This window comes from Urocitellus parryii, chromosome 5, assembly GCF_045843805.1.
Source record: "Urocitellus parryii isolate mUroPar1 chromosome 5, mUroPar1.hap1, whole genome shotgun sequence".
Lineage (NCBI taxonomy): Eukaryota > Metazoa > Chordata > Mammalia > Rodentia > Sciuridae > Urocitellus > Urocitellus parryii.
In genome coordinates, this window is record NC_135535.1 from 166,130,125 (window position 1) to 166,157,354 (window position 27,230).

General features: G+C 51.9%; 1 protein-coding gene across 4 annotated transcripts in view; it reads left to right on the top strand.

The window, feature by feature from the left end:
• Anxa11 (annexin A11) overlaps positions 1-25,447 on the top strand; it is a 44,056-nt gene extending 18,609 nt beyond the window's left edge. For 3 of the 4 annotated variants that reach the window (XM_026390290.2, XM_026390288.2, XM_026390289.2), the window contains 14 exons: positions 8,057-8,119; positions 9,635-9,747; positions 11,232-11,618; positions 13,140-13,227; positions 13,484-13,578; positions 14,288-14,401; positions 16,281-16,371; positions 16,734-16,813; positions 16,933-16,989; positions 18,649-18,742; positions 21,875-21,970; positions 23,194-23,252; positions 23,457-23,579; positions 24,647-25,447. In XM_026390290.2, the coding sequence (XP_026246075.2) occupies positions 8,065-8,119; positions 9,635-9,747; positions 11,232-11,618; positions 13,140-13,227; positions 13,484-13,578; positions 14,288-14,401; positions 16,281-16,371; positions 16,734-16,813; positions 16,933-16,989; positions 18,649-18,742; positions 21,875-21,970; positions 23,194-23,252; positions 23,457-23,579; positions 24,647-24,706 (1,512 nt within the window). In that variant the 5' untranslated portion in view covers positions 8,057-8,064 and the 3' untranslated portion in view covers positions 24,707-25,447. Of the gene's footprint in view, positions 1-2,351; positions 2,458-8,056; positions 8,120-9,634; positions 9,748-11,231; positions 11,619-13,139; positions 13,228-13,483; positions 13,579-14,287; positions 14,402-16,280; positions 16,372-16,733; positions 16,814-16,932; positions 16,990-18,648; positions 18,743-21,874; positions 21,971-23,193; positions 23,253-23,456; positions 23,580-24,646 lie in introns of those variants that run through there. The other variant, XM_077798576.1, reaches the window with a different exon arrangement.
• Positions 25,448-27,230: the final 1,783 nt, after the last annotated feature.

Genomic DNA, 27,230 nt, shown 5'->3' on the forward strand with positions numbered 1-27,230 from the left:
GTCATCTCCACTCCCCTGCCCACCCACTGGGGGCCAATAAACACCCACTGCTCCCAGGTGGCACATGGAAGCCAGGAACTTCTCAGACGGCTCAAGGCCAAATCTCCATCTCCTCAAACCCCACCAGAAGGCCACCAGGTGGAAATGTGGCCTGAAGAAAAATAAAAGCAGACTGTTTTCCTCTGGGCTCATACCACTCTCCTCTCCGTGACCAGGTTCTGGGCCGTTTGTACATGACCTTTTCTCCATCTCCAGCCGCCTGTTCTACAGTTCAGCTCAGCTCTGACCCAAACTGGAGTTCGGCAGACCCTGTTGTAGGGACAGACGAGGCCAGGCATTGAAGACAGCAGGAAACAGTTTTATTTGGCTGCAGCCAGGTTCAGAGGGTACAGCCTTTGCTGTAATCAATCAATCCCCTGAACCCTGAGTTCAGGGAGTTTCAGAGTTTTATACCCAGTGTGTAAGGGGAGGGGCTCAGAAACTCACAGTCTGCAGAAGTTCACATAAAAGCAGCTTTTTCTTTCACTGTTCTGGGCAAGTTAACTCTTCAAGGACAACACCTGAGAAGGGGAGAGCTTCTTCTCCCCTTTCTTTCCTCCCCCTGCCAGCTGTTACCATGGAGCCCATTTGTAACTTATCTTAAAAAATGTAGACATCTCTGTGAAGCCCAGCTCAAGGCCAGAGGCCTTGTTTGCACAGTTCTACAAAGTACTATACTGGATATGTTTGTCAAAAACTAGTAAGGGCGTGTCCAGCACCTGGATGCTGGTATCTTCCCTTCCAGTGGCCAAGTAAACAGGGTGACATGAAAATAGGAAGTTTATCTACATTGGACTCTTTCACAGAGACTCTTTTGCTGACAGTCCTAAAATCAGCCATGGTGAAGAGGGCTTTTCTGTGGAGAAAGGGGGTGCCCACTTCAACCCCACAGGTTCAGTGCCACAAGCTGCTGGAAATGTGTGTCTTGTTGTATGTCACAGTATCGCGGGGACCAGAGCCTGACTTTGTTCTGGAGTGAAGAGAGTTTGCAGATGTGCAAACACATCTTTCCTGTTTCCAGATCATACGTACATAGGAACACACGTGAATTATTTATGCTTGTACATTTTTATATAAATATACATGTGTGTGTGTCTTTTGACCTTTAGAGCTTTACCACAGAGCCACATCCCCCCCCCTTTTTAAGTATGGTTTTAGTTGTAGATGGACACAATATCTTTATTCATCTATTTCTATGTGGTGCTGAGGATCGAATCCAGTGCAAGGCAGGTGCTCTACCACTGAGCCACAGCCCCAGCCCTCAGCCCTTTTATTTTTTATTTTGAGACAAGTTCTTAGGGCCTTGCTCAGTTGCTGAGGCTGGCCTTAAACTTGTAATCCTCCTGCCTCGGCCTCCCGGGTTGCTGGGATTACAGGTGTGCGCCACTGCTCCTGGCGTGTATGTGTGCCTTGGACTGTGCATTTTTGTGTGTGTGGTTGGGAGAGGAGATAGAGGTGCTCTGTCATTCTGAATTTCCGTACAGTATGCATGTATTCCTTTTATTTATTATTTTTAATTTTTTAAAAAAACAATGTGTTTTTTAGGGCAGTTTTAGATTTCACAGCAGAAATGAGCAGAAACTGCACAGTTCTCACCTGCTCTCTGCCCCCATGCGTGCACGGCTTTCCCATTCTCACCCCGAAGTGGCACATTGATGATAGTCCAGGATTAACAGGAGCACGCCATTACCACAGCCCTCAGGCACATTAGGGTTTGCTGTGGTGGTGTGTGCTCGGGGTCCTGAATGGTGTATAACGGCGTATTCGCCATGCAGGGTCACTCAAGGCCTCTGCGTCACCTCCCTCCCCTGACGGCTGCAGCCTCTCATCATTTTATACCTTGGTCTTGCCTTTTCTGGAGTGACTTATATTTTGAATCATACGATACGTAGCTTTTCCAGAATGGATTCTTTAACTTAATAGTATGCTTTTGGCGTGCCTTTGTCCACGTGTTTTATGGCTCAATAGCTCATTTCTTTTTAATGTAGAGCACCACTGCACTGCCTAGTGGCACCAGTAAGGGGTTATCCATTCACCTACTGAGGGACATCTTGGTTCCTTCTGAGTCTACCAGTTTTGACTAAAATACCATAAACTTTGCTAAGTTGGGTCTGAAATTATCCCCAAAGGCCCCTTTGTCCCCAGCCTGTGGCACTGCTTTAAGAGATGAGGCCTGCTTTGAGGAAGTTAGGTCATCAGAGATGTTCCTGTGAAGGAGGCATTGGAACCTGGACCCTCCTCTCTCACTTTCTGCTTCCCAGTCACCATGGGTGAGCAGCTTGGCTCCATCCTGTGCTCCCCACCATCATGTCCTGCCTCACATGGACCGGAAAGCAATGGGCCAATCAACCATGGACTGGATCCTCTGAAATCATGAGCCAAAACAAACCTTTCCTTCTTATAAGTTGTTTATCTCAGGTATTTTGTCACAGTGTGACAAAAGCATCACAAGCATCTATGTGCAGGTTTTTGTGTGTGGCTAAGTCTTCAGCTCATTTGGATAAATATCAAGAGCATCATGATAGCTGAATTGTTTGTAAAATTATGCTTGGTTTTGTCTCTTCCAAAGTGGATGTACTATTTTGTATTCCTCCCAGCAATGAACAAGTGTTCCTGTTGACTCCACATCCTCTCCAACATGTGGTGCTGTCAGTGTTTTGGACCGTGGCCATGTAACAGGCCTGTGGTGGCATTGCATTGTTTTAATTGGCAATTCCTTAATGGCATGTTGTCTTTTCATATCCTTCTTTGTCATGTGTAGATCTTTCATTGGTGACATGTCTGTCCAGGTCTTTTGCCCACTTTTTAAAAAATTATGTGGTTGCTTTTCTTGTTGAGTTTTAATAGGTCTGTGTATATTTTGGCTAACAATCTGTCAGAGGTATCTTTTGCAGATATTTTCTGTTGTTCTGTGGCTTCTTTTTCTTTTCTTTTTTGAGACAGGGTCTCTCTGTGTTGTCCAGGCTGGCCTCATACCCCTGGGTTCCAGGGATCCCCCTGCCTAAGACTCCTAAGTAGCTGGGATTAGGGGGTGTGAGCTGTTCCTTTTCTTTTACAGAACAGAGCATTGAGGATTATCAGAACATTATGGTTTGAACTATCTATATTTAAGTTTTGTGTAAAAGCAGGTTAAAGATTTAATATTTAAAAAACAAATGGATAAATGAATATTCCCACAGGCCCAGGAAGGTCAGTGGAGGGTCATCCCAGGAAGGCATCCCTTCTCGTCTGTCCAGGCCTCTCAGCATTAACCCAGTGCAGGCTCTGTCCTGTGTGAGCCTTTGTGTCTCCTCCAGGCAGGCCATCTCTATACTGCCACCACATGATGTGCACAGGCCAGCCCTGCTGCTGGCTGGAGGCCTGGTGTCCATCTCCCCATTGGGTGGGGGACAGCCAGGAGTGGAAAGCAAACTCTCTCTGGGTGGTTCAGCCTCCTGCACAACATGCGTTTCTGGCTTTCTGTGTGTGAGGACTGGCGAGTGTCCGTGTGGGGCCCTTGAAATTTACTGGTGTACTTGAGCACCTATTCACAGCTGCAGAGAACAGGCTCTTTGCTAGTCCCTTTGACGCCCCCAGCTCTTTCCTTCGACATTCACGAGCGCCCTGGAGTTTGGTTCTGCTGGGATGCGTCTTCTCAGTCTGCTGCTGGAAGGGAAAGCAGATGGTACAGGCCAGAAAGGTCAGATACCTTGAAGGAAGGAGCATTTTCCAGCATGTGGACCACAAAACCAATTCATCAGAATCCTGGGCCTCGGGTTGGTGTTGCATGTTTACATTTCATATCCTTGGGCCCACCTCAGGTTCAAGGGCCCCTCATGCCTGGTGCGGAGGCATCAGTGTTTCCTGAGTTCTCCTGGTGATGCTCACACATGGGAAAGCAGTGTCGCTCCAAGTGTGGCCCATGGTCCAGCAGCATCACATGGAAGTATGTCACACATGCAACTTCTTGGGCCCTGCCCCAGACTTGCCGATGCTGGATTATGGCAGTGGGACCCAGCACTCGGGTGGGGGGCGGTAACAGGCCCCACCGGTGACTGTTTTATTGAGGCAAACTCTTACCTGCAGTGGCCACAGCTTAATGAAATCAGTACACAGTTGCAGGAAGGAAGGGGGTGTTTGTGCTGCAAGGTCCTCCAGAGAGTCTGGACCAGAGGCTGGAGATTCCCCAGAGGCAGGTTCTAAGAATTGGAGCAGTTCTGCCAGGCATGTTGGCCCACACCTGTAATCTCAGCAACTCAGGAGATTGAGGCAGGAGAAGTACAAGTTCAAGGCCAGCCTCAGCAATTTAGCCAGACTCTCTCTCAAAATAAATAAAGAGGACTGGGCCTGTAGCTCAGTGGTAAAGAACTTCTGGGTCTCCAGGACCAAAAACAAAAAGAATTGAAGCTGGAGGTCAGCCTCAAGAGGCCAGCTGCCTAGTATGTGGGAGAACCTCTCCAGTGAAGCCCCATGTCTGGGTGCTGTGATCATATATGGGCATATAGAAGGAGGGACATGCCCTAGCTGGCAGACTCACTCAGTAATGTGAAGCATGCCCCCAGGTTCATGCACCTTCCTCCCCTTCCTTTCTTCCCTACCCCTCCTCCTCTTCTTCCTCCTCCTCCTCTTTCTTCTCCTTACACTGGGGATTGAACCCCAGGGCTCACTCATGCTAGGCAAGCACACTACCACTGAGTCACACCCCAGTCCCCAGGCACCTTTTTTCTTTGCTCAAGGACAGGAGAGAGGCCTAGGTCCAGGAGGCAGAGTGATCCTCATGAATGTGGAAGAGAGGCAGGTCTGCTGCTTGGAGCTCACAGTGCTATTTTCCGTGGCTGTCCTCTGAAACGGAGACTGGGGGCCAGATGGGTGGGAGGAGAAGATGAGGTCCAAGGTGAGGCCTAAAGGCCACCCCAGGCCATCCGGCCACTTTATGTTTCCCCTGCTTCCCCTGCAACTGTCAGAGACATAAGCTGCTCCAGCCCTCATCTGAACGTGGTGGGGATGTGGGCTGGGTTGTGACACCTTTAGGGGGGCACTGGGTCCCTGAGTCTGATACCATGGTGGGGAGTTGTCAGCATGATGGGTCAGGAAGTGGCTGGCCTCTGTTCCTGGGAAGAAAAGCACAGATGCCACTCCCATCAGATCTGCAGCTGGGAAGTGAAGGGAGCAAGAGCTGAGGTGTGATGTGGGTCAGGATGCAGGGTTTCTCAGTGGACTGGAGCCACGGCAGGATCTACAAGGGAAATTTAACAGGAATCCCGTACGGGCTCCATCACCCAGAAAAACCCATGCGTGGCCATCCAGAGAGGTGGGCAGCTCTGTCCACGGAGAGGCAGCAAGATGTCCTGCCCTGCCTCTGCAGACTGCACCGGGAAAAGCTCAGAGACAGATAAGTGAGTGAGCAGCAGGCTTGAAACTATTCTGGGTAAAAAATACTGGGAATAAGGAGATCCTTCTTTCAGGAGAGAGGAAGGTGGGAGGTGTGTCCTGGGGAGAAGAGAGGACCCCGATGAGGGACTGCAGGGCTAAGGCTCTGCAGGTGCCTTAGGCCCGCCCTGTGGGCCTGCAGGGCAGGGCCCTTCCTAGGGGGCAGGTTTGACTCTTGCCAGGAGGCTCCACAGCTGTCCTCCCAGAAGTTGAGTGCCGTCCCCTTTGTGTGGCTGACAGGCCTGGAGTCCTGATGCCAGGTCTGAGTGTCCCTATGTTAGTTATTTTAATCTTGGAAGAACAGCCATGAATCTGTGTGGCAGGAAGGAGTGGCCTGATGTGTGGTCAGAAGTGCCCGCCTGCACTAAGCCTTTTTTAAAGCTGTGTTTTGGTAGGTAGTACATGTGTGGCAGAAATGCAGAGGGTGTGTGCGGGAACAGCAAGCCTCACTTCCAGTCCCCGCTTTCCCCTCCAGAGGCAACCAGGGTTCCCAGAGTCTTGTTCATCACTCCAGAGGTGGTCTGGGTTCGTGTACTTACGGGCATCACTTAGTTTGTGTGTTTCTGGTTTCTTTATTACCAGTTTGTATATACGTAGCCCTGTACCTTGGTGAATAGTGGGGACATGAAATGATCCCCATAGAGAGACAGCTGGCTAAATCTGAAGGGTGTGTTGTAGGACTCTGTTGTGTTTTATGTTTGACCAGATGTTGGGTGGTGAGGGGTTTTCTGTTGTTACAGGTAATACCACAATAAATCCATGGCCCTACATCATTTCCTACAGGGCCAAGTGCTTCTGGGAGATAAATGTCTAGTGGAGTTGCTGGGTTAAAGCAAGTGCCATTTTTAATTTTGATATCTCTGCATTTTTAACTGGTGCTTCTCTTAGCACCTTTTGAAGGCGAACGTGTTTCATCCACATCATTTCAGTTTTTCTAATGGTTATTGGTCTCTTCTTTTTTGTTTTGAGGTGGGGGGTCTCCTGTGTTTTCCAGGCTGGCCTTGAACTCAAACCACAGCCTCCTGAGTAGCTGGCTTTTTTTAATTGTATAACTTTCCCCATAAGTTAGTCATTTGTTATGTCTTTAGGTTGTTTCTGATAAGGCAGAAGCTCTATTTTGTGACTTTGGGATTTGGGGCTGCTGCTTACGTTTAAATCTCCAGCCTAGTGAACATTTATTTGGTGTAAGGAAGAGGAGTAGAAAGAATACAGTGGAAGTCCTGTCCAGTGCTGTCTCTGGAGGGGCAGATGCCAACTCATCCTGCTGCAGGCAGCTCCTTACAGTCAGAAGGTTCCTGGGTCACCTGTCCCCACCCAGGCTCCCTCCTCCCTGGGAGGCCTGAGGGTCCCATCAGAATCTGGGTTGAAGGAGCAGGTTGAGGGCAGGACCAGCGGGGCTTCCTGCTGATAGGTCACCTGGCTGCTGGGTGATGATTCATACCATGCCCCAGGCAGTGCATGGGCCAGATGTTCAGAGAGATGGTACACTGCACTGGGAAGGGTCATCTGGACCAGATGGTAAACTGCAAGGGGAAGGGTGGTCTGTCCAAGGTGCAGGTAGCAGTTCCAGCTCTCTCCAAGACCTCTAAAGCACCACCTGACTTCCCATTGCTTTGCCTCTGGTCACTTCTGGACCCACTGAGCAAATCAAGTGACCACACCCAATGGCTGAGAACCCGGATCGCCTTCTGGGGACCTGTGGCACCTTGAGAGCCCTTCAGTTCCTTAAAAACAACATGTCTGGTTCTTCAGAGTGGATGAAGGGGAACTGAGTCTTTTGAGTGGATGGTGTGGCGGCTGATCTGTGTCCCTCGTAGGCAATGGGCATTGCCAAGGGTCTGTGTATGGAGGGACTGTGGGAACAGGTGTCCTGCAGCTGTTGTGGGTTCCAGACTCTCTCCTCCCCTTACTATCTTATCAGCAAGTAAGTCACTTACTTGAAGTGACCTGCAGTGGCCTCATCATCATGAACAGAAGGGCATTGTCCCCTCTGCCCTGATTTTGGGCCCCACAACAGGTAAAATCCCCGTGCAGGGCCCTTCTGTTTCTAGGAAGGATAGTTCTGTACTGGCCAGGTCCCTTGCCTGACGAACTAGTGGTTGGAAACTGGAAGGTGTAGCCTCAGTCAGACCCAAGATGGGAGTAGCTGGGGGTTGTAGGCTGGCCACAGGGAGACGGGGTCCCCTGACTTCCCCTGTTGCTGGAGGGATGGTGATAAAGGCACAGGAAGAGGAAGACACGTGGACTTGGAGCCCTGAAAAGGAGACGGTCTCTTCTCTGTCACTTGAGGTCAGAGGGCAGGTCCAGACACACGCTGCACCTTTGTCCCCTGAGGCTGGAGGGAAATGTGGGTGAGAGGGCTGTCCAGGATTTGAGAAGATTCCAGGTGGTGAGTCTTCCTGTGGCCTAGGCTTGGGGCCTGGCCCACAGTCCGAGTTTGAGGCCCAGCTCTGAGGCCCCACAGGGAGCGAGTAAGCTGGGTTGTGCCACCAGCCTGATGCAACTCCTGAGCTGTGGCCATGGCTGCTGTCCTTTCGTAGCTGACCAGCAAGCCTGCTTGGTGAGGACGCCCAGGACACACCTGAGTGTGCTTTCTCTTCTCTTTCAGATCTAGCCATGAGCTACCCAGGCTATCCCCCACCTCCTGGTAGCTACCCCCCAGTTGCACCAGGTAAGAGGGGTGGGGTGGGGTGGGCCAGGAGTGGGGAGGGAGGAATGGGAGTTTCCTCACTCCCTGTCCTCCCCAGAGCACAACCTGCAGGAGGCAAGCACAACAGAGGGGACCTCCCCAGGGCGGGCAGGGCCTGGAGAGGATCCACGCTGAGGCTTGGGGAAGCCTGGGTTTGAAACTGGTTCTGGAAGGCCCTGGGCCAGACCAGGACTGTCTCTAACCTTATTAGCTGATAAAGAAGTGGACAAATGCCTTTATTTTTCTGAGACTCCATTTTCTCCTTTGCAAAGTGACTTCAAAGATCTCTCCTTCGCTGGGCTACTAATGACATACTCACCATATATCCAGGTTTGCTCATGAGCCTGGCAGGCAAAGGCTCTGACTAGGTGCCCTCCAGAGCATTCACCCTGGCTGGGGGAGCATGGTTTTGCCCTCTCCCAGGGAGGAAGTAGAGGCTGTCTCCTGGAGGCAGATGGTGGGGGTCACGTGTCATTCCCTGCAGCTGCCTGAAGCCATGTGTTATAGGGTGAGGCTGCCCCTCCCAGTGGGTGATCTGAACCCTGCCCCAGAAGCAAAGCTTGTCTTACACTTAGGGCTCTTCTGCCCTGGCCCTGGGCCCTCATTTTCCTGAAATGATATTTGGTCCCCACACTAGAAAAGGAGATGTGGGAGCTTCTGGAATGAAGGGGAGGCAAGGGCCATTTCAGGGACAGTCCCTCAGAGGGAGTCCAAGCTGTGCTGCCCCTTGCCCCAGGGGACACAGCCCACATCACACACTTTTGGAGCTGAGGTCTAAGCATCAGTGGAACCTGTAGGCCATTTGTGCCCTTCCTCCCTCCTCCCTCCCATTCAACAGGTGAAGACCAAGCCCAAGGGGGAGGAGACTCAGTCACTTGTCACTTTCACCTCAGGGTTGAGCCGGGCCACTTCTGCTGAAGCAGCTGCTCACCCCTAGCTTAACCACACTGGCCCCAATCTCCTCCGCAGAAATCCTGCCGTCCCCACCTCTGTCAGCATGGCTGCTCAGCCCGAGCAGCAGGAGGGAGAGTAGGCGCGTGTCTTAGGGCAGGATGGTCCCTGAGTATCCCACAGCCCTGGAACTGAAGAGCCGGACGCGAGGCCGCCGTGGGCAGGAGTGCACCTGCCAGTCAGCAGCCTCCACCGGGTCCAGTGGCCACATGTAGCCACTGCCCAGGCATTAGCTTATTCCCCATCGCAGCAGCTGGATACACACACTGGGCATTGTGCCCATTTTTTGGCAGAGGAGATGGGCCCAGAGTGGTTGAGAACCTTGCCCTAGGACACACAGCTGGCTCTAATGTCCCCTTGTGGAAACTTGTTAGTGTCTGTTTGCCACCAGGCAACCCTATCTCCTCCATCCCGTCATCCTTCTCGTCTCTGCCATTTATAGACTTAGAGCAAAAAGCCAAACCCGCAGGAGAGCAAAAAGCCAAACCCGCAGGATTCCTCACCCTGAGCCTGCACATCACTGTAGACATTGGGTGTTGTTTTCAGGTGGTGGTGCCTGGGGCGGAGCTAGCTACCCCCCACCCAGCATGCCCCCCATCGGGCTGGATAACATGGCCAACTACGCTGGGCAGTTCAACCAGGACTACCTCTCAGGAATGGTGAGTCCAGCACCTGAGGCTGCTCCTGAGGCTGTAGCTGTGTGGCCAGAGGGGTCAGGGCACTGGCCCCTTGTGGCTCCAGAGGTGGTCCTGAGCTGGAGTGCGTTGAGCTGTATGTTAGAACACTCGGGTTTTCCTCAGCCTTCTGCCACCTCCTCACCGCCTCTCTGGGCCTCAGTGTCCCCCTCTGTCAGATGAGGAGAAGGGCAGCATAATTGGACTGATGGTCTCTCAGGGTCCTTTCAGCCCTGGGGGTTGGGTAAGAGTGGTGCCTTCATGGAAGTTTGTGGAGCACCTTCTTATGAGCTCAGCACAGGGTCCAGAGGGAAGGGGTGTGTGTGTGTGTGCACATGTTTGTGCATGTGTGTGTGCATGAGAGTGTTTTATACAGGTGTCTGCGTGTGCAGGCGTGTGTGTACACGTGGAGATCTGTCTCGTTGGTCCTGGGTGGGTGTATGGCAGGAGAGTGGGCAGACACTTTTATTTGTTGTTTTGCTTCTAAAATATATTTAAAAATTTGACAGCAGATGTAGAAACGGCAACCAGTGCACATCTAGATCTGCTGAGGCCCAGCTCTAGGTGTTAGGGGTGTGCAAATAAAACAACAAAAATCGCAGCCCTGATGCGCTCAGCATCTGTTGGGAAGACAGAGACAATGATGTAACCATGTGATGATATTGTATTGAAGGGTTTTGGAAGCAAGAAAAGCCAGGAAGAAGGGTCGGGAGTGGGTAGGGTGACGTGGGATACAGCTTATAAGGTAGAGGTTCCATCTTTTAAGGTGGGTCAGAGTGGGAGCGGGTGTTGAGCAAAGATCTAAGCAGAAGAGGGGTGTGCCGTGTGGATGTTAGGGACTGTAGATTTCTGAGCTGCTGTGGCCTGATGTGCTCAGGGACAGTGAGCTGGAGAGGAGAGGTGAGTGCGGGGCGAAAGATGGAGGCGGCCCAGGTCTCAGGACACAGGACCCTGTCGGGGATCCGGGCTCTTATCCTTGTGAATACACATCCTCCTGGGCCTCATTTGCAGAGCCGGTGGCCAGCCTGCAGGAAAGGACCCTCTTGATTTCTGGGGCTGTGAGCCCCTACCTTTAGCCAGTGGGTCTGGCTGGAAACAGCAGCTGTGGGAGAAGGAAGGCGTCTCCTCTGCACGGGGGGTGGCAGGTCTCTGCTTTAGATGTAGACCTTCAGGTCAGAGCCCCAGCTGCACCACTTGCTGACTCTGTAGCTTTGAACAAATGTGCCTGTCTCTGAGCCCACTTTGTGGGTGTGATTATCCATCATGTAGCTGTGGTGGAGGTGCTAATACAGCACTTAATACAAGTCAGCTCAGGTACGAGAAGAGCTTAGGTAGCAGGGCTTGGTGGGCAGGTCCTGGAATGAGGCTCCTGGGAGCTGGCAGGGCTCAGGCCAGGGAAGGGTAGACCATCGGACCGCCACCAGACCTTGTGGGCTGGGGTTCTCAGGCTCTGCTTTGTGCACTTGCAGGCAGCCAACATGTCTGGGACATTCGGAGGAGCCAACGTGCCAAACATGTACCCTGGGGCCCCTGGGGGTGGTTACCCTCCAGTCCCTCCTGGGGGCTTCGGGCAGCCCCCTCCAGCCCAGCAGCCTGTTCCTCCATATGGAATGTACCCACCCCCTGGAGGAAACCCACCTTCTGGGATGCCCTCATATCCACCGTACCCAGGGGCCCCTGTGCCAGGCCAGCCCATGCCACCCCCTGGGCAGCAGCCCCCAGGGGCTTATCCTGGGCAGCCTCCAATGACCTACCCTGGGCAGTCACCAATGCCACCGCCAGGGCAGCAGCCTCAACCAAGCTACCCAGGATACCCAAGCTCTGGGACTGTCACTCCTGCTGTCCCCCCAGCTCAGGTGAGTGCTGATTGGGACCTGAACCCCCAAACTGGAGACCTCCCTGTGGCTTCTGGCAGCAAGGCCAGGAGGTGCTGGAGGGCTTGGGCCTTTGCTGCTGCTTATTTGGACAGAGTATCACTTTGTCACAGGCTCCCCTGGGGCCATGCCTTAGGCCTGTGGGAGCTTCTCCCAGTTGGCTTCAAGTGCAAGTTGGATGCTGTTCATTCCTCCTGTGATTTACTGCCTGGGCTGTGTTGTGAATTTTTCAGAACTACCCAGGCCACCAGTCTCCAGGCTCCTGCCCTATAGTCCCCTCGATGGGCCCTCCCAGACAGGTTTTGGAGGATTCTTAAAATCCCCTTTGGGCTGGGAAAATTGTTGGCAGTTCCTCCAGGGTTGATCTTGGCTCATTTTGGAGAACGGTTCATGTTTGCAGAGCCTAGAATTCATTGTCATGGTTACGTGGCAGAGCAGCCAAGCACAGGGCTGGTGTTATGTGCTGGGTGACTATTTTTAGACAGAGGGTCCCCTCTGCTCCCTGTCCGCCTCCATGCCACCCTCCAGCCTGCCTCCCCGCGTCCTTCCCATCTCTTCTCTGAGCACATCTCCTCACTGTGTCATAGCCGTCTATCTAGCCTGCCTGGGAGGACGGCCCACCAGGAGACAGTTGAGCCTGTGCAATCGCTCTCTGTCATTTTGGCAAATACCTGTGACGAACAGCTTAAAGGAGGCCAGATGTATTTGGACCCCCGGTTTTAGTCCATGGTCACTTGGCCTGTTGTTGGGGCCTGTATCAAGGCAGAGTGCTTGGAGTGAGCTGTCACCTCGTAGTAGCCAGGGAGCAGAGAGGAAGGGGCGGGGCACACCTTCACTGACCTAACTTCCTCCCACCAGGCCCCCTCACGGTGCTGCCACTTCCCACTAGTGCCGCAGGCTTTCTGCAAAGTCCTTTTAACACAAGAGTCTCTGGGAGGCATTTAAAAGTCAAATAGCAACTGGGAAGTTCAATTTCACTGGGGTTGTACAGCTGCTGGCTGTGCAGGCAGTGTAGTAGTCAGGCAGCATGGCCTCTAGGGACAGGGAATGAACGCGAGTCCCAAGAAGCAGTTAAGAGGCCACCCACCATTGTGAGGGCTGGGTGCCGGCATCTCCAGGGTCACGTGGACTGGCCGCCCGTCAGAACTGTCCTGATGTGTGCTCCATGCATGATGTGATTCGGCATGGAGGACAGGCCAAGGGCCCTTCTTCAGGACCTGGGCCCAACCCTGGAGGACCTGAGTGGAGGGCAGGTTTTCAGCGGCAGGACCCAGCTGTAAGGGCTCCTAGCCACAGAAGCTGGGAAGAAACCCGTACCAGAACACAAGGACAGGTGACAGCCACTTGAGGGAGACTCAATGTGGAGCCCTCTGCACTGTTTATTTCGGGCTCCTTGAGCTCCCCCAGGTTTAGAGAGAAGAGGTGCCAGAGTCTGGGGTGGGACAGCCTTGGCACTGGACAGCCAGAGTGAGTCATCTTACCTGCAACTCTTTGTCCAAGTAGTTTGGAAACCGAGGCACCATCACAGATGCTTCTGGCTTTGACCCCTTGCGAGATGCCGAGGTCTTACGGAAGGCCATGAAGGGCTTTGGTGAGAGACCTGGGGAGGCTCCAGTCCACACCCCACCCCGTGCCCTAAATCCCTGAGCAGTTTCACGATGGTTCTGTGGGCTGAGGTGGCTGGCGGGAGGCGAACCTGACCCCAGTGGTGTTGGAAGGAAAGGTGGGCTTGGGAGTGTAGGGGTGTCCAGGAGAATTAGCGGCCCCAGGCCAGGAGTCAGTAATCACAGAATGTCCCTATCACCTGCAAAGCATCCCATGACCCACTCCCACCTCCTCATCCCTAGGGACTGATGAGCAGGCCATCATCGACTGCTTGGGGAGTCGCTCCAACAAGCAGCGGCAACAGATCCTCCTGTCCTTCAAGACAGCTTATGGCAAGGTGAGTTATGGGGTGGGGGTGGGTGAGGACAGTGGGGCCTGGTCCCTATAGAGGCAAGCATGGCCTACAGACCCACTTTTCCTTGGGGCCAAGTGGACCTGGACATCTAATGGACAGTGAACTGCATTAGGACATTTCCTGATCTTCCCCAGCTGGTTGTCCCCAGATGGTGACATCTTTTAGAGGTGAAGGATGCCTGGAGGAAGCACCCCCAGAGTCCATAGTGTAGTGAGGCTTGGTGAGAGGCATGTGGACAGCTGGATTGCAACTTTGGCTCTGCCACCACTCACTGACACCATGCATAGTTCATTTCTCCCCCAGCCCTACCCAGCCTCAGGGTCCCTTCCCCTCCCTCTTCATGACACCCTGGGAGGTTTAGCTGACAAAGGAGTTTTGGAAGAAAAGATTTGTGAACTGAACAAATGCAAAAGGGGTATATTTTCAACTTCTAGAACTTTGAACCTTACAAAAATAATCATGTATATATTGAATGGGTGAGTGCCCGGCCCAGCGCTCCCCTTGGTGTGCCCCCAGTGGTGGGCATCCTGTATAATTGCAGGCTCTGCAGCTGAGGCCTGTCCCTGAAAGCAGGCTTTTCTTCCCTGTGATGTCCATGATGTGGCTGTCCCATTTGGGATTCTGTTCCTGTGAGTCACCTTTTGTGGATTCTCAAAATGTCCTTGTCTTGTTTGTTTGAAAATGCAATCAGGATTTGATCAAAGACTTGAAGTCTGAGCTGTCAGGAAACTTTGAGAAGACTATCTTGGCTCTGATGAAGACCCCAGTCCTGTTTGATGTGTATGAGATAAAGGAAGCCATCAAGGTATGTACACGTAGGGCTGTGGGGAGGGGTGTGGAGTGGAGTGTGGGTGTGGACACACAGCCCAGAAGAGAGCTGGATGGTGTGAAATGTGGCTGTCCCCTTCCTTGCTGTTGCTCAGTGCAGCTCCTGGGCCCTCCTGGGTTGGAGTCAACATGCTGTAGAAAGCACATCTTCCGGTAATTTCCCCAAGAGACACATGACATGCCATTTGTCAGAGGGAGTGTCCAAGCCTCTTTCCATCTTAAGTGTCAGGAGCTGGGGGTATAGAGGAAGGTGGTAATGGAGTGAGAGAGGGGGTCGAGGCCATGGTTGGGGAGCTCTCATCCTGTGGGTCTCTGCCACTAGCAAATGGCAGCCACCTGCTTGAGCTGAACCAAAATAGAGGCAGAGAACTGGTCGTGGGGATGAAGACAGCTTGGCACAGAGAAGGAGGGCCAGGGCCAGGGCCAGGGTATGTAAAGGGCAGGATCCAGATGTGACTTCTGTGTCCACTTCTTCTGGGGTATTTGCTTCCAAATGATGACACCCTGTACCCCACCGCCATCTCCGCCACCTATCAGATCCAGCTACAGAAGATACCAGCTGTCCCTTGTCCAGATTCCTAATGGGGCAGATTCTGATGGACTTGGCTTGGGGTCACTGTCCCCCGCAGGTCTAGATGGTTCCGGCTGAGGGGCAGGTCCCATCCATCCATACAGTCCTGCACCCGTGTGTGTCCTGGGGCTGAGAAGGGACAACCCCTCAGAAGGGGGTTCCTTGTGGGTGGAGCATGCATCCCAGAAGGAACTGCTCACTGGGGTCCAATGCCTCTCCCAGGAGAAGTAGAGATTCAGTGTGGTGCCTGGAAGGGGGAGAGGACTCTGTTGGAACACACACTGCCTTGTGTTGGTTCAGGGAGGACGCAGGAGGTGACTGGGGAGGGCAATGGTCCCTAGGCTTCTGCCCCGCACCCGCCTTCAGCAGCTTGATAAGGTGGTGGTGATGGGGTGCTGGGAGCAACACAGGCGTAGCTGCAGCTGTTGCTGCCCAGCTGTGTGTCCTTGAACATAAACGAAGTGGGGACAGTAGATGCTGTCAGGATGTGCAGTGGGCACTGGGTAAGTGCCGAACACAGAAGTCCATCGTAAACTCCAAGTAATCTGATAATTGCAAGGGGGTATCAGTAATGGTAAAAGTAGCTCACATAAGCTACTTTTTTTTTTTACAATTAAGGGTCACAAAGACCCTGGAGGAGGCCATCCTGCCTGAGCAGCACTGTCTAAATGCTCCACTTACATTAACCCAGCCACCTGAGGTACAGAGAAGTTAAGTAACTCATCAAGGTTGCATAGCTGGTGAACCACATGGCCAAGATTCAAAGTGACATAAAAGCAAGGCTGCTGACTCTGTCCTCTGCCTTTCTACTGTCCCTGGTATAGTCATTTTTTTTTTATCCTCATTGCAGCCTATTCTAAGATGTCCCCAGACACTCCACATTCTACTTGGGACTCCCACACACCCACTCTGATCTCTTTTACTTTTAGCCCATTTTCTCAGTTATTTGTCATCTCACTCATGGGCTGACCTTGGAATAAAATAGACCTTGGTCCACATCTCACCCTTACTAAGTACTGTGTGGCCCTGGACAGTCACTGTACCTCTCTGATTATTTCTTGTCAGTGGTGGTGATCCTTTATGTGATCTGTGTTCATCTCCATTGACATTGTTATCTATTGCTTACCTGGGCCTGGGGAAGTGGGGTGAGGGGACTGGCTCCCAGGCCCAGGAGCAGTGCCACAGGTGTGCCTCTGGGGTTGCTATTAACAGTGTGGCACCTGCTGTCTTTTGAGGGTGCTGGTGAGGGTAACTGTGTGGTCTGCTGTGTTCTGTGCCACTGTAGGGGGCTGGCACTGACGAAGCCTGCCTGATTGAGATCCTCGCTTCCCGCAGCAATGAGCACATCCGGGAACTGAACAGAGCCTACAAAACAGGTGAGCCTGGCCCAGGGCCTCTGCCCTCTGCAGGCGGCTCTGCATGCCAGGTATGGGCCACACCCTCTCCCAGGGTCTCTTATTCCTTCCTGGCCTCTTTATCACCCCATTTCCTGCCACTCCTAGCACACTGGGCTTTGACCCAGGCCCAACCCTGCCTGTCCTTCACACACAGAGCAGGTGACTAAGGGAGGGCTGTGGTTGGAGCCATGCCTGTCAGAGGCCAGGGCAGCCTGGGGGTCACAGGGTTGCATTTCTTGAAGGGCCATCTGGGCCTCTGTCCTGTCCCATTGTCCACTGATGATCGACTCTGCAGTGGGCAGCTGCAGCTGAGAGTTGATTTCCTTGTGTCTCCCTTTCAGAATTCAAAAAGACCCTGGAGGAGGCCATCCGAAGTGACACGTCGGGGCACTTCCAGCGGCTCCTCATCTCTCTCTCTCAGGTACCTTCCCCACGACAGACAGTCAGAGCAGTGGGGTTGGAGCAGTGAGGGAAGGGGAGCAGTGAGGAGCTCCGTGCCTCGACGGGGTGGGCCTCACCGTACCACCTGCTTCCTTTCAGGGAAACCGGGATGAAAGCACCAATGTGGACATGTCCCTCGTCCAGAGAGATGTGCAGGTGAGCGTGATGACCAGGCCAGGCTTCCTAAACCAGGGGTGTCCCCCACTTTCTTCCTTCACAAAGAGATGCTCTGGGAAGAAAAGAGCAATGGATACAGAGAGGGCTGCAGATGCTTCAGGTTTCAGCCATGCTCTGCCCTTTATCAATTGTGTGACCTTGAGAAACCACTAGTCTTCTGGGCCTTAGTTTCCCCACCTATAAGGGGGGAACATGCAAGAAAATAAATGATGCAATGATTGATCGACGAGTTATGGATGTGGGATTTCACATGGCTTGGGACCTTTCCGGTGTTGAGGTGTGTGCACCATTATGTTTGCAAAGGGAAAGAATTAGCACTTGCCTGTTAAGCTTTTGAGGCTTCAAGTCTAGAAACCAGCTGTCAACCCAGTTGTGCTTCCTTAGAATTCCATCCTTGTTCCTCTTGTGATTTGCAAAGCAAAAGGGGAAGGAAGCTCAGGTGTCCATGCTTCTCTGGAAAAGTCGGTGTGTCCCACTATTGCATTCAGACCCTGGTGTGCAGGCTTCAGAGAGCCCCGTCCTGGTGGGAGGGAGCGGCCGTACCTCCCAGCAGACCTCTGTTGAAGGCAGAGGTATCATGCTCTCCCTCCTCCATGCCTGACCTCCTTCAGCCTCACCTTGACCTGCTGATTCCCTTGGGTATCAGTGCCCACAGGTCTAAGAGCTGCTGCTTGGGACTTGCAGGCACCTTAGAGGCCATCTGGGGCAGGGTTGCAAATTGTCAAGTATTTAGGACTCAAACCTTCAAAAGTTTATTAACAGGTGAAAGCAAATTCTGCCTCTTTGCAAACATAATGGTATACATAATAAACAGAGGAAGAACAAATTATGAAATCCCTTACTCATGATTGCCATCTATCTGCTGTTGTAATATTGATTGTCTCACATGTTCCTTCTTCTTTTTTTTTTTTTTTAATACCTTTATTTTATTTATGTGGTGCTGAGGATTGACCCCAGGGCCTCACATGTGTTAGGCAAGGACGCTACCCCTGAGCCACAACCCCAGCTCACATGCATTCCTTCTTATAGATACGGAAATTGTTTTTCAAGGCTGGGAAATTACCTGTAGAATCTGGATTTCAGGCTTTGAGGAATGGATCTGGCAGCCTCAGACTGTGTCTCTCTATCACAGGACTCAGCTGCTGCTGAGAAGCACTGTCCCTCAGGATGGCTAGCCATGGGGCCCCACTCTGGGCTTTAAAGCTGACCTACTTTTATCAGTTGTTATCCAGCTGGCTCTCTGGGGCTCTTGACTTTACAACCTCAAATCAAACTCACCCTTGGCATTTTAGAGATGAGAAACGGACTTGGAGAGACCTGCCTCGAGCCCAGCCCTCTTCTTCCATTCCTTCCATTTCTTCTCTACATTGCTGCTCCCTTGGACCAGTTAAGGATGCTCTTTGCCCAATGTTGGCCTCCAGTTCGCCTTGGTTGCCTGATCTGACTGTCTCCCAGCACCAGCATTCTCTGTGCCACCCCAAGGGTTAGAGCACAGCAGGGGATCAGCAAACCTTTGCTCCAACTGCCCCATTTTCTGCTCCTCTGGGGTCACAGGGCCAGACGCTGCCCTATTTTCTAGGTGACCTGAGCCAGGGGTCTGGAGTGAGCCCTGTGTTGAACATGTGCCCTCCTCTCCAGGAGCTGTATGCGGCTGGGGAGAACCGCCTGGGAACAGACGAGTCCAAGTTCAATGCAATTCTGTGTTCCCGGAGCAGGACCCACCTGGTGGCAGGTAAGGCAGTCCTGGGTCTCCCTGGAACCAGTTAGATGAGGGCATTATGGGAAACCAAGCATGCAGGACCACTGGGCGGCTCATCTCTGCCTGGGGCCTTTGCTTTCTCAAAAGCACCCCCTGGTGGTGAGTTAAAAGATGCTCTTGAGTGTTTGCTGAGTCAAAGCACCGGTTCTGCAGGAAGCAAAGGAAGACATGAGGAAATGGGCTCTGGTTGGCTGTGCTGGAGCATGGATTGGAGTTGGGAGTGCCCTCTGGGGCTCCTCATCGGGGTTTTCCAGGGTGGCATAAGACACAGTTATAGCAATGTCTCTGGGCAACTTTGTTTACTTGGTCAACACATCCTGTTGGAACTCTGGCTGTGTTCCTCTTGGGTGGTGGAGTGGGTGCGGGGCCTGGAAGGAACAGAGGCCAGCAGAGTCTCTGTTCTCATGGGCTTCGCCTTGTTCAGGATACAGACTGTAAGTAAGTACTGAGTAGAGCCTGTGTCAGGTGATAAATCCTGTAGAGAACATAATAAAGCCAGACATGGGGCTAGGGAGTAATGGAGCAGAACCCAGGGGGAGGCTGTGGGGCCAGTCTGCTCAGACAGAGTGCCATTTTACTGATATCCTAAAGAAGACACAGGCGCAAAGGCCCCATGCAGTGGCTAAGACTCAGGGAAATGGGCTGTGTGACCAGAGCAGTTGGAATGAATGAGGTCGGAGGAGGCCTGGCTGACGGTGCATGGGGTTAGGTGTTTATCCTGAGCGGCCTGGAGGCCCTGAAGAGTCCTGAGGAGGCAACTCAAGTTCATTGGAGAATTGAGTGTACTCCTTACCCTCGGGGCGTGCCGGGCCAGACATGCCCAGCTTTCCTGGGGGACCTAGACCTAGTGTGTGTTGAGAATAGAGTGCAGGGTTTCTGGGAGAGCAGAGGAACCTGTTGGGAAGCTGCTGCAGTGACCCCAGGGAGAAATGAGGGTGGCCTGGAGGAGGGATGGGGTGAAAGGAGGTCAGGTTCCGGCCCTCCTTGCTGATGACTGGGACACGCAGAGTGGGAGAAGGAGAGGAGCTGAGGATGATAGAGTTTGGTTTTGGCTAAGCAAGTGGAAGAATGGCGTGACCTTCCACAGAGATTGGGAAGCTCTGGACGGGACGGGTCTCATCAGGAGGGAAGGACACTAGGAGCCTTGGGACAGAGAAGCCAGGAAGCCAGCTTATGAGCCTGGTGCTCAGGAGAACTGTGGGCCAGAAGTGGGAGTTTAGTAGCTAGCTGCAAAGGGTCAACAGTGCTTTGGCCTCTGGACTGTAAGATGTCCCCTTGGGAGGGGACAGAGAGAGAATAGTGGTTTGAGGTTAGGGCCCTGGGGGAGGACTCATGGTAAAAGGCAGTTTGGGAGGCCAGCTGTGTTGGAAGGACTGAGAAGGGACTGGGAATCCTGAGCATGGGCAGCATGGAAGGGCACTGGCCAGAGATACAGGGCTGGCGGGAGGTGAAGGCCCAGCACACACTGAGTTTAGAACGCAGGCGCCAGGAGCATGTGTCCTCCTGGCTTCAAGAGGAGGGAATAGGCTGTTGGGCAAGTGAGTCTGGCCACGCTTGGATTTGAACCCAGGCCTCTGGCCTCAGGACACACTTCTAAGCTTCCTCACTGTGCTGCGTGGAGTGGGAGTTAAGGTACTTTCCCCTTCGGTATCATTTTAATAGCGAGATATCATACCAGAGTAGCTGCAGCAAACCCAGGATTCCACAAACATGGCTTGGGGGAAATAGCAGCACCTTGAAGAAAATCTGAATTGCGCTGGGCACGAGTGCAGCCGAAATCATAGCTTTGCTCTGTAGATGGCACCAGTTTGGAACTGATACTGGGGAGCAGGCAGAGTGAGAGAGAGCAGCATGCAATGCAGAGCCTGGCTCCAGGCCTCCATCCCGCCCTGGCTCTGCTGGTCCTGGGGAAGCAGGGCTGTGGGGAGAGCATGGGGTGATGCTGGCCCTGCTGGCCGGGCCTTAGCTCACTGTTAGGCTGAGCAGATGGAACTGACGGGGATGACTGAGGAGGAATGCGTGGGCTGGGGGTGCAGAAGAGTTGGTGGGAGGGGACCCTGGGTGTGCCAGGGTGGGTTGGTTGTGATTGGTAAGCAGATTGGCGAGGACTGTCCTGGTAGGAGGACTCCATGAGCAAGGAATACTGGGCAGTGCCCATGACGTGGGACACTGTGGCTGCCTTGAGAGCTGGCAGGCAGTCAGTGGGGCTGCCCAGGGCGCCTGGAGCAGAGCAGGAGAGGCAGCTCCTGAGGGCCAGAGGCCTCCTCTTGTGCGACCTTAGTTTGCTCTGACAAAGACTACAGACTGGGTGACTCAAATGACAGGAATTTATTTTCTTGTAGTTCTGGAGGCTAGAAGTCCAAAGACGAAGCTGCCACAGGGCCCCTTCTAGGGCTTCTCTTCTTGGCTGTAGACAGCCTCCTTGTCACTGTGGTCTCACGTGGGCTCTCTTCTGTTCAGGTGCTCTTTGACTTACTTACGATGGGCTTATGTCCTAGTAAGCTCATTGTAAGTCGAAAATGTTGTTAAGTCAAAACACATTTAAATCCCGGTGCAGTGGCATGCATCTGCAGTCCCCGGGACTCAGGAGGCTGAGACAGGAGGATCACTTGAGCACAGAAATTTGAGACCAGCCTGGACAATATTGAAAGACCATGTCTCAAAAAAAAAAAAAAAAACAAAGAAGCATTATTTATCACTTAAGTTACTGAAAGTCACACTTAGCCTAGCCTGTCTTAGGTATGCTCAGGATGCTCATGTTAGCCTACAGTGGGGCAAAGTCATCTGACACAGAGCCCGAATGTCTGTACTGAGTGTTGTATGGGGACCTTTGTAACCACAAACATTTTAAGTTAAATCATCCTAAGTTGAGGACTCTCTGTGCATGCACTTCTCTCATCTTCCTTGTCATGAACTCCTTCTTATAGACACACTGGTCAGGTTGGCTTAGGGCCACCGAACAGCCTTGTTTTAATAGACGTACCTCTTTAAAGACCCTATTTTCAAATACAGTTCTGTTCTGAGGTACTGGGGTTAAGATTTCGCCATCTGAATTTGGGGGGAAACAGTTCAGTCCATGACATGTCCTTTCTGTCTTCCTGCTAGTTTTCAACGAGTACCAGAGGATGACTGGTCGAGACATTGAGAAGAGCATCTGCCGGGAGATGTCCGGGGACCTGGAGCAGGGCATGCTGGCCGTGGGTAAGTTTCTCAGACCTGCCCCTCTCCCCAGGCAGGGGCTGACACGCACAGCAGTGGTCAGGGTGCTCACCGTCCTCCTGCTGAAGGGTGGCGGAGTGCAAGAACCAAGTGTCCAGGGTTGCTAAATCCAGATCCAATGGTGGGAAGTCCTGCTTCCCGGATCATGGCAGAGTGAGCCCCGCTAGCCCGGTCAGGGGTGTCTTGTTTATATTTCCAGAGCCACTCTGGACAGGGAGCTGCAGTGTGGGCATTAGTGGGAGAGCATCCAGCTGCTGTCCCGGAGGAAGGTGACTCATATCCTGCCAAGTTTCCTCTAAAAATACATCCCTGCAGGCAGTTGTCAGATGTTTGTGATGGAAACACGTGGAAAGATTTTACTTGCAACAGCAAAACAGGCCTATGCCAGAGGAAGCTGGCGGGGCTCCCAGGAGGGTGGCTGCTTCTTGCAGGGCTTGTGGCCTCTGAAGCAGGCCCTGCCTATCATGCAGAGTTGGGTCCTCTCCCTGTGGCTCTCACAACAGCTCTTTATACTCACTGGGAAAAGCAGTTTGCCCTCCCCATCCCTCCCCACCCCCAGCCCACTGTGCTTTCCTTGGAGCTTTCTGAGTTGAACAGACAACAAGTCCTCATTTCCTTACATGTCCCCATGTGTGTCTCTTGCTTGAAAATTCTAGAAGGACACTATTCTGCTCAGCCGTCTTTCTTTGTGAGGTCCATAGGGCTCTGATGTGCCTCTCCCTCCCCTCCCTACACAGCTCCCTGCATTGCTCAGGGGCCACTGGTTCTCATTCCTCTTTTTTTTTTTTTTTTACAGTACTTGGGTTGAACCCAGGGGGCTCCACTGAGCTATCCCCAGCCCTTTTTATTTTTTATGTTGAGACAAGAATCTCACTAAATTGCTGTGGCTGGCCTTGGACTTGGGATCCTTCTGCCTCAGTGTCCTGAGTGGCTGGGATTACCCGCGTGCACCACCGTACTTCATGTTCTCACTCCTTTTATCTGGGAAGTTACCAGGAGAGAGGCTGGGTTGGTGCCAGACTCTGTGTTCCTATTCCAAAGAGCTGGAGTCAGGATCATGAGGTGTAATTGGGCCTGGAGGAGAGGAAGATGGAGGCAGTGACGGGTTTGATCTCTGAGGCCTCCAAGGAGGACACCTGGGTAGTCTGTGCCTTTCTCGGGCTGTGTTTTCTGCTGATCTGGTTATGCTGTGTTTTTTCTTCTAGTGAAATGTCTCAAGAATACTCCAGCTTTCTTTGCTGAAAGGCTCAACAGGGCCATGAGGGTATGTAACTCCCACGTGCAAAAGGCCCAGGTCATCCCTGCATTAGCCCTACCTGTGCCTGGGACCAGGGGCTAAGCATAGAAGTCATGGAGAGAGAGACCTCAGCCTGGAAGTCTGAGCACCTGGGGGCGGGGGAGGGGCAGAGGGTTGGGGAGTGAGAGGGTAGAAGGCCCGTTGCTCATGCTTTGGGTGGACTCTCTTTAGGGAGCAGGAACGAAGGACAGGACCCTGATTCGCATCATGGTGTCTCGCAGCGAGATCGACCTCCTGGACATCAGAGCAGAGTATAAGCGGTTATATGGCAAGTCGCTCTACCACGACATCACGGTACGAGGCCCCGGGGCTGACTGGGCTGGCTCTTGGAATCCCACTCACCTGTGCCCCTGTTTTCACCTTGCCCTTTCTGGAACATCCAGGTGCTTGGGCTCTGGGCCACATGTGTAATCTTGTTGGACCTCAGACTTCAACTTCCACTGGTTCATCCAGTTGCCCCTGAACAACTTGTAAGCTTCTGAGGTCCAAGTGTGTCTGGACCCTGCATCCTCAGCTCCAGTGCACCTGCTCAGTCAGTCAGTGCGTGGAAGTGATCACCCAATGGCAACTGTTGTGTCACTGTGCCCCATAGTCAGGCTGACAACATTTATTCTTGTCTGGGTGACTTGACGGTGAAATTCCAAACTCATGTGAACTTTAAAATTGAAATTGCCAGGACCAGGTCCAGACTCCCTAGCATTTGATGTTGTTCCTTGAGAGAAACTCATCTCCATTTCCATGCTGTAAAGATAAGGCTGTGAAAGCAGGGAGCTAGCAATTCCTGACAGCATCTCCTGTGCGCCAGCAGACTGGCATCCGGAAGAAGCCATGGGCCTTACTCTCAAAGAACAGACAGTGGCAGGAAATGATTAGAAATTAGCAGGGCCTGGCCAGCACTCCTGGAGCAGGTGCAGAGGAGTCAGACAGAGGAGAGAGCCTGGGAGCTGGGAGGCCTGTGTAGTAGCAGCATCTGACATTGTGTGGTCATGGAAATCACACTCCCTGGGCAGGACATGGTACATTATGGCAGAACCTCAGTTTGGTGCTAGGTCAGCGCACTGGGAAAAGAACAATCCTGGTTAGCCTTGCATAGTGGTTTTAGGCTGATTTTAATTTTGTTGCAGTTGACTTTGATAAACTGGGGTGCAGCTTTTTTTTTTTTTTTTAAATGGGGACCCAGGAAGGCTGAACTGCACTGTCTAAGGACTGCGCTCGCTGCCTGTTGTAGGACCAGTAGGGTGGGACATTTCCCAGGAGGGCCCTGCTTCTCCTCAAGGGGGCTTGGAACCAAAGAAAGTCAGGAACCAGGAGGCTGGAAGTGCCTTGCCTCCCTTACCGGATGCCTTTGTTTCTGTGACCAGGGAGACACTTCAGGGGACTACCGGAAGATTCTGCTAAAGATCTGTGGTGGCAACGACTGAGGAGTGACCCCTGAGCAATGACGTGGCTCACTTCTGCCCCCTGCAGGCAATGGTGATGCCCTGAAAAGGCCAAAGGAGCACCCTTTTCTCACAAATCCGCAGAATAGCCCAAAGGTGCACTGTCTGTCCCTAGAGCCGTGGCCCTGACCTTCCTGCCCTTCCCACTCCACATATTATGTCGTGCTGAAGGGCCTGGGTGGGGCTTGAGCTCTCTCAAGGTGCCTCCGTCCCTTCGCCTCTTGCTCTTAAGGTAGATATTTTATTTCCTGATTCATGCAGTCATTCCTCATTGCTTGTGACGAAGACTCTTAGCTTCATTTTAGTCATGTGATTTTGTATGTCTATTTGAAGGCATATTTTCTTTCTTTTTTTAACTGTCATTGCCAGACAGATGCATACGAGTCTGTTTACTACACACACATTTCTGGTGAGAGCGAAGGGGTGGGTAGAGAGCACCCTGCCCTCACCAAAGACAAAAGGGAGGACCTGTCAGGGTAAAGTTTGCATCTGGTGAGAATGTGTCATAGGCTTTGTTTTTGCCAAACTCACTCCTTTTTAGAAAAATAAAAAGGCCAGAAAGTCATTTGTTCCATCATCCATGTACAACCACAAGAACAAGGCTGGTTCCCTGCCAGTGACAGGGCTCCTTGTAGTTTGGAATGTGCCTTAAACCTGAATGTCTGTAGCCAAAAACTGTTTTAAAATTAAAGTCAGCAAGCTCTGGAATGTTCTGGAAATGACTTCCTGGGGACAGCCTGTTTTTTTTTTTTTTTTTCCCTGCTTCGTGGCTCAGGGGTTCCCATCTTATTAGCCAGTGAAAATTTGCACAATTTGAATTAGAAATTTGGGGGCATAAGCTAATTTATAGGGACTGGGTTGTAAGACTGTGATGAGGAAGAAATGGACCCAACTCAAGGTACCTGAGATGCAGCCTTACAGGCCTCTTTCTGAAGACAGGTGCACTGGGCCTTGGCTGCTTTCTGGAAACAGTAGTCAAGGCCAGTCCAGGCTACACATCTAATCTCACTTCTGAAAGGAAAACTAAAATACGAAGCATGAGCTGGGCATGGTGACACATGCCTGTAATCCCAGCTACTTGAGAGACTGAGGCAGGAGTATTGCCAATTTGGAGCCAACCTAGGCAACTTCAGAAGACCCTGTTTCACAGTAAAACTAAAGAGATTGAGGATGTAGCTCAGAGCTTGCCTGGCCCTGGGTTCAGTTCTCAGCATCACCAAACAACAACAGAAAGATGAAACACAAGGTGAATTCAGCTCTTAGTGAGTTTTCGTATCTGTAGGGCAAGTGGGGCACTTTTCTTATTTTTACCTATCAAACCTGAAAGCTCTCTGTGCCTGTGTTCCCAATAAGAGACAGGTACATCATTACTCTGTCCCCCATCAGACCCCATGCAAATCTCTTCTCAGTAAAGGAGTCAGTCATTCAAGTCTCCCAGCTCTAATGGAGACCATAATCCACAGCTCCTGCTCCTAGGAAAGCTGCTCCTTGGTCCAACACTGGTATTCACACTGAGCCCGTTTCCTTTTGTAGTTAGAGCCTATATCCTGAATCAGAAAACACTCTGGGCTGCAAGTTGAGTATCCCTATTCTGATATTGGCTCAGACACTGATTTGCCTTGTGACCCTGGAGAAGTCACATCTGTCTTTGGGCCTTTATAAAATGAGCAGTAAACTAGAGCAGAGCTTTCTAAAATTTAGTGTGCTCAACAACAATGGTGAGATAGGGAAATCCCCAAAGTCTACTCACAAAACAAGTAAGCTAGCAAAAACTCTTTTCAGAGTCAACTTTATTGGAAATCTGGAAATAGAGTTCACAGCGACCAAGTGAATGCTTAAGGAAGAAAAAGGTGAATTCAGTATGAATTCTGTTGTATATTAACTTACCGTGGTACCATTCCCCACTCCCCAGCTTGACAGTAGCATCAAAAGCAATATTCCTCATTCCCTGTAAATCTTTGTAACACTGGAGGGAAGAGAATAGATATTATCCTCAGGAATAATTATGTCAGGTTATGCCTTAAAAGACTAACTCAAATAACTTACTTTTGTTTGGCCTAATTTGGAACTTTCCCAGGGTGAAGGTGGCAACTGGGGACGGGGGGGGGTCATTTCAAAGGCAATCTTTTAGCCACTGATGCCTAGGGAGAGGGATAATAGTTGGGCAAACAGGAGACAAATTAGAAACTCGAGAGAGGAAAGGCTAGGGAGTGAGGTGCTTTAGGAAATGACATGTTTGAAGAGCTTGCACATGTCCTGGGAATTTAGAGGATCACACACATGTCCAGTCCTGGGTGCATGAGAAAGACTTGAGAAAGTCCTGAGCTCCCACCTGTGGCTCACAAGCAGGAAGAGAAAGCTAAGGCAGAGTTAGAAGCTGCCTGAGTGACAGGTATGGCTCACGCATGGAAAACACCCACAAAGACTGGGGGGACTTTTTTTGTTCCAGATGTTTAGGGAAATCTGGTGACTGACTGGCTACTAAGCTAGCCAAAGACTGAGATCA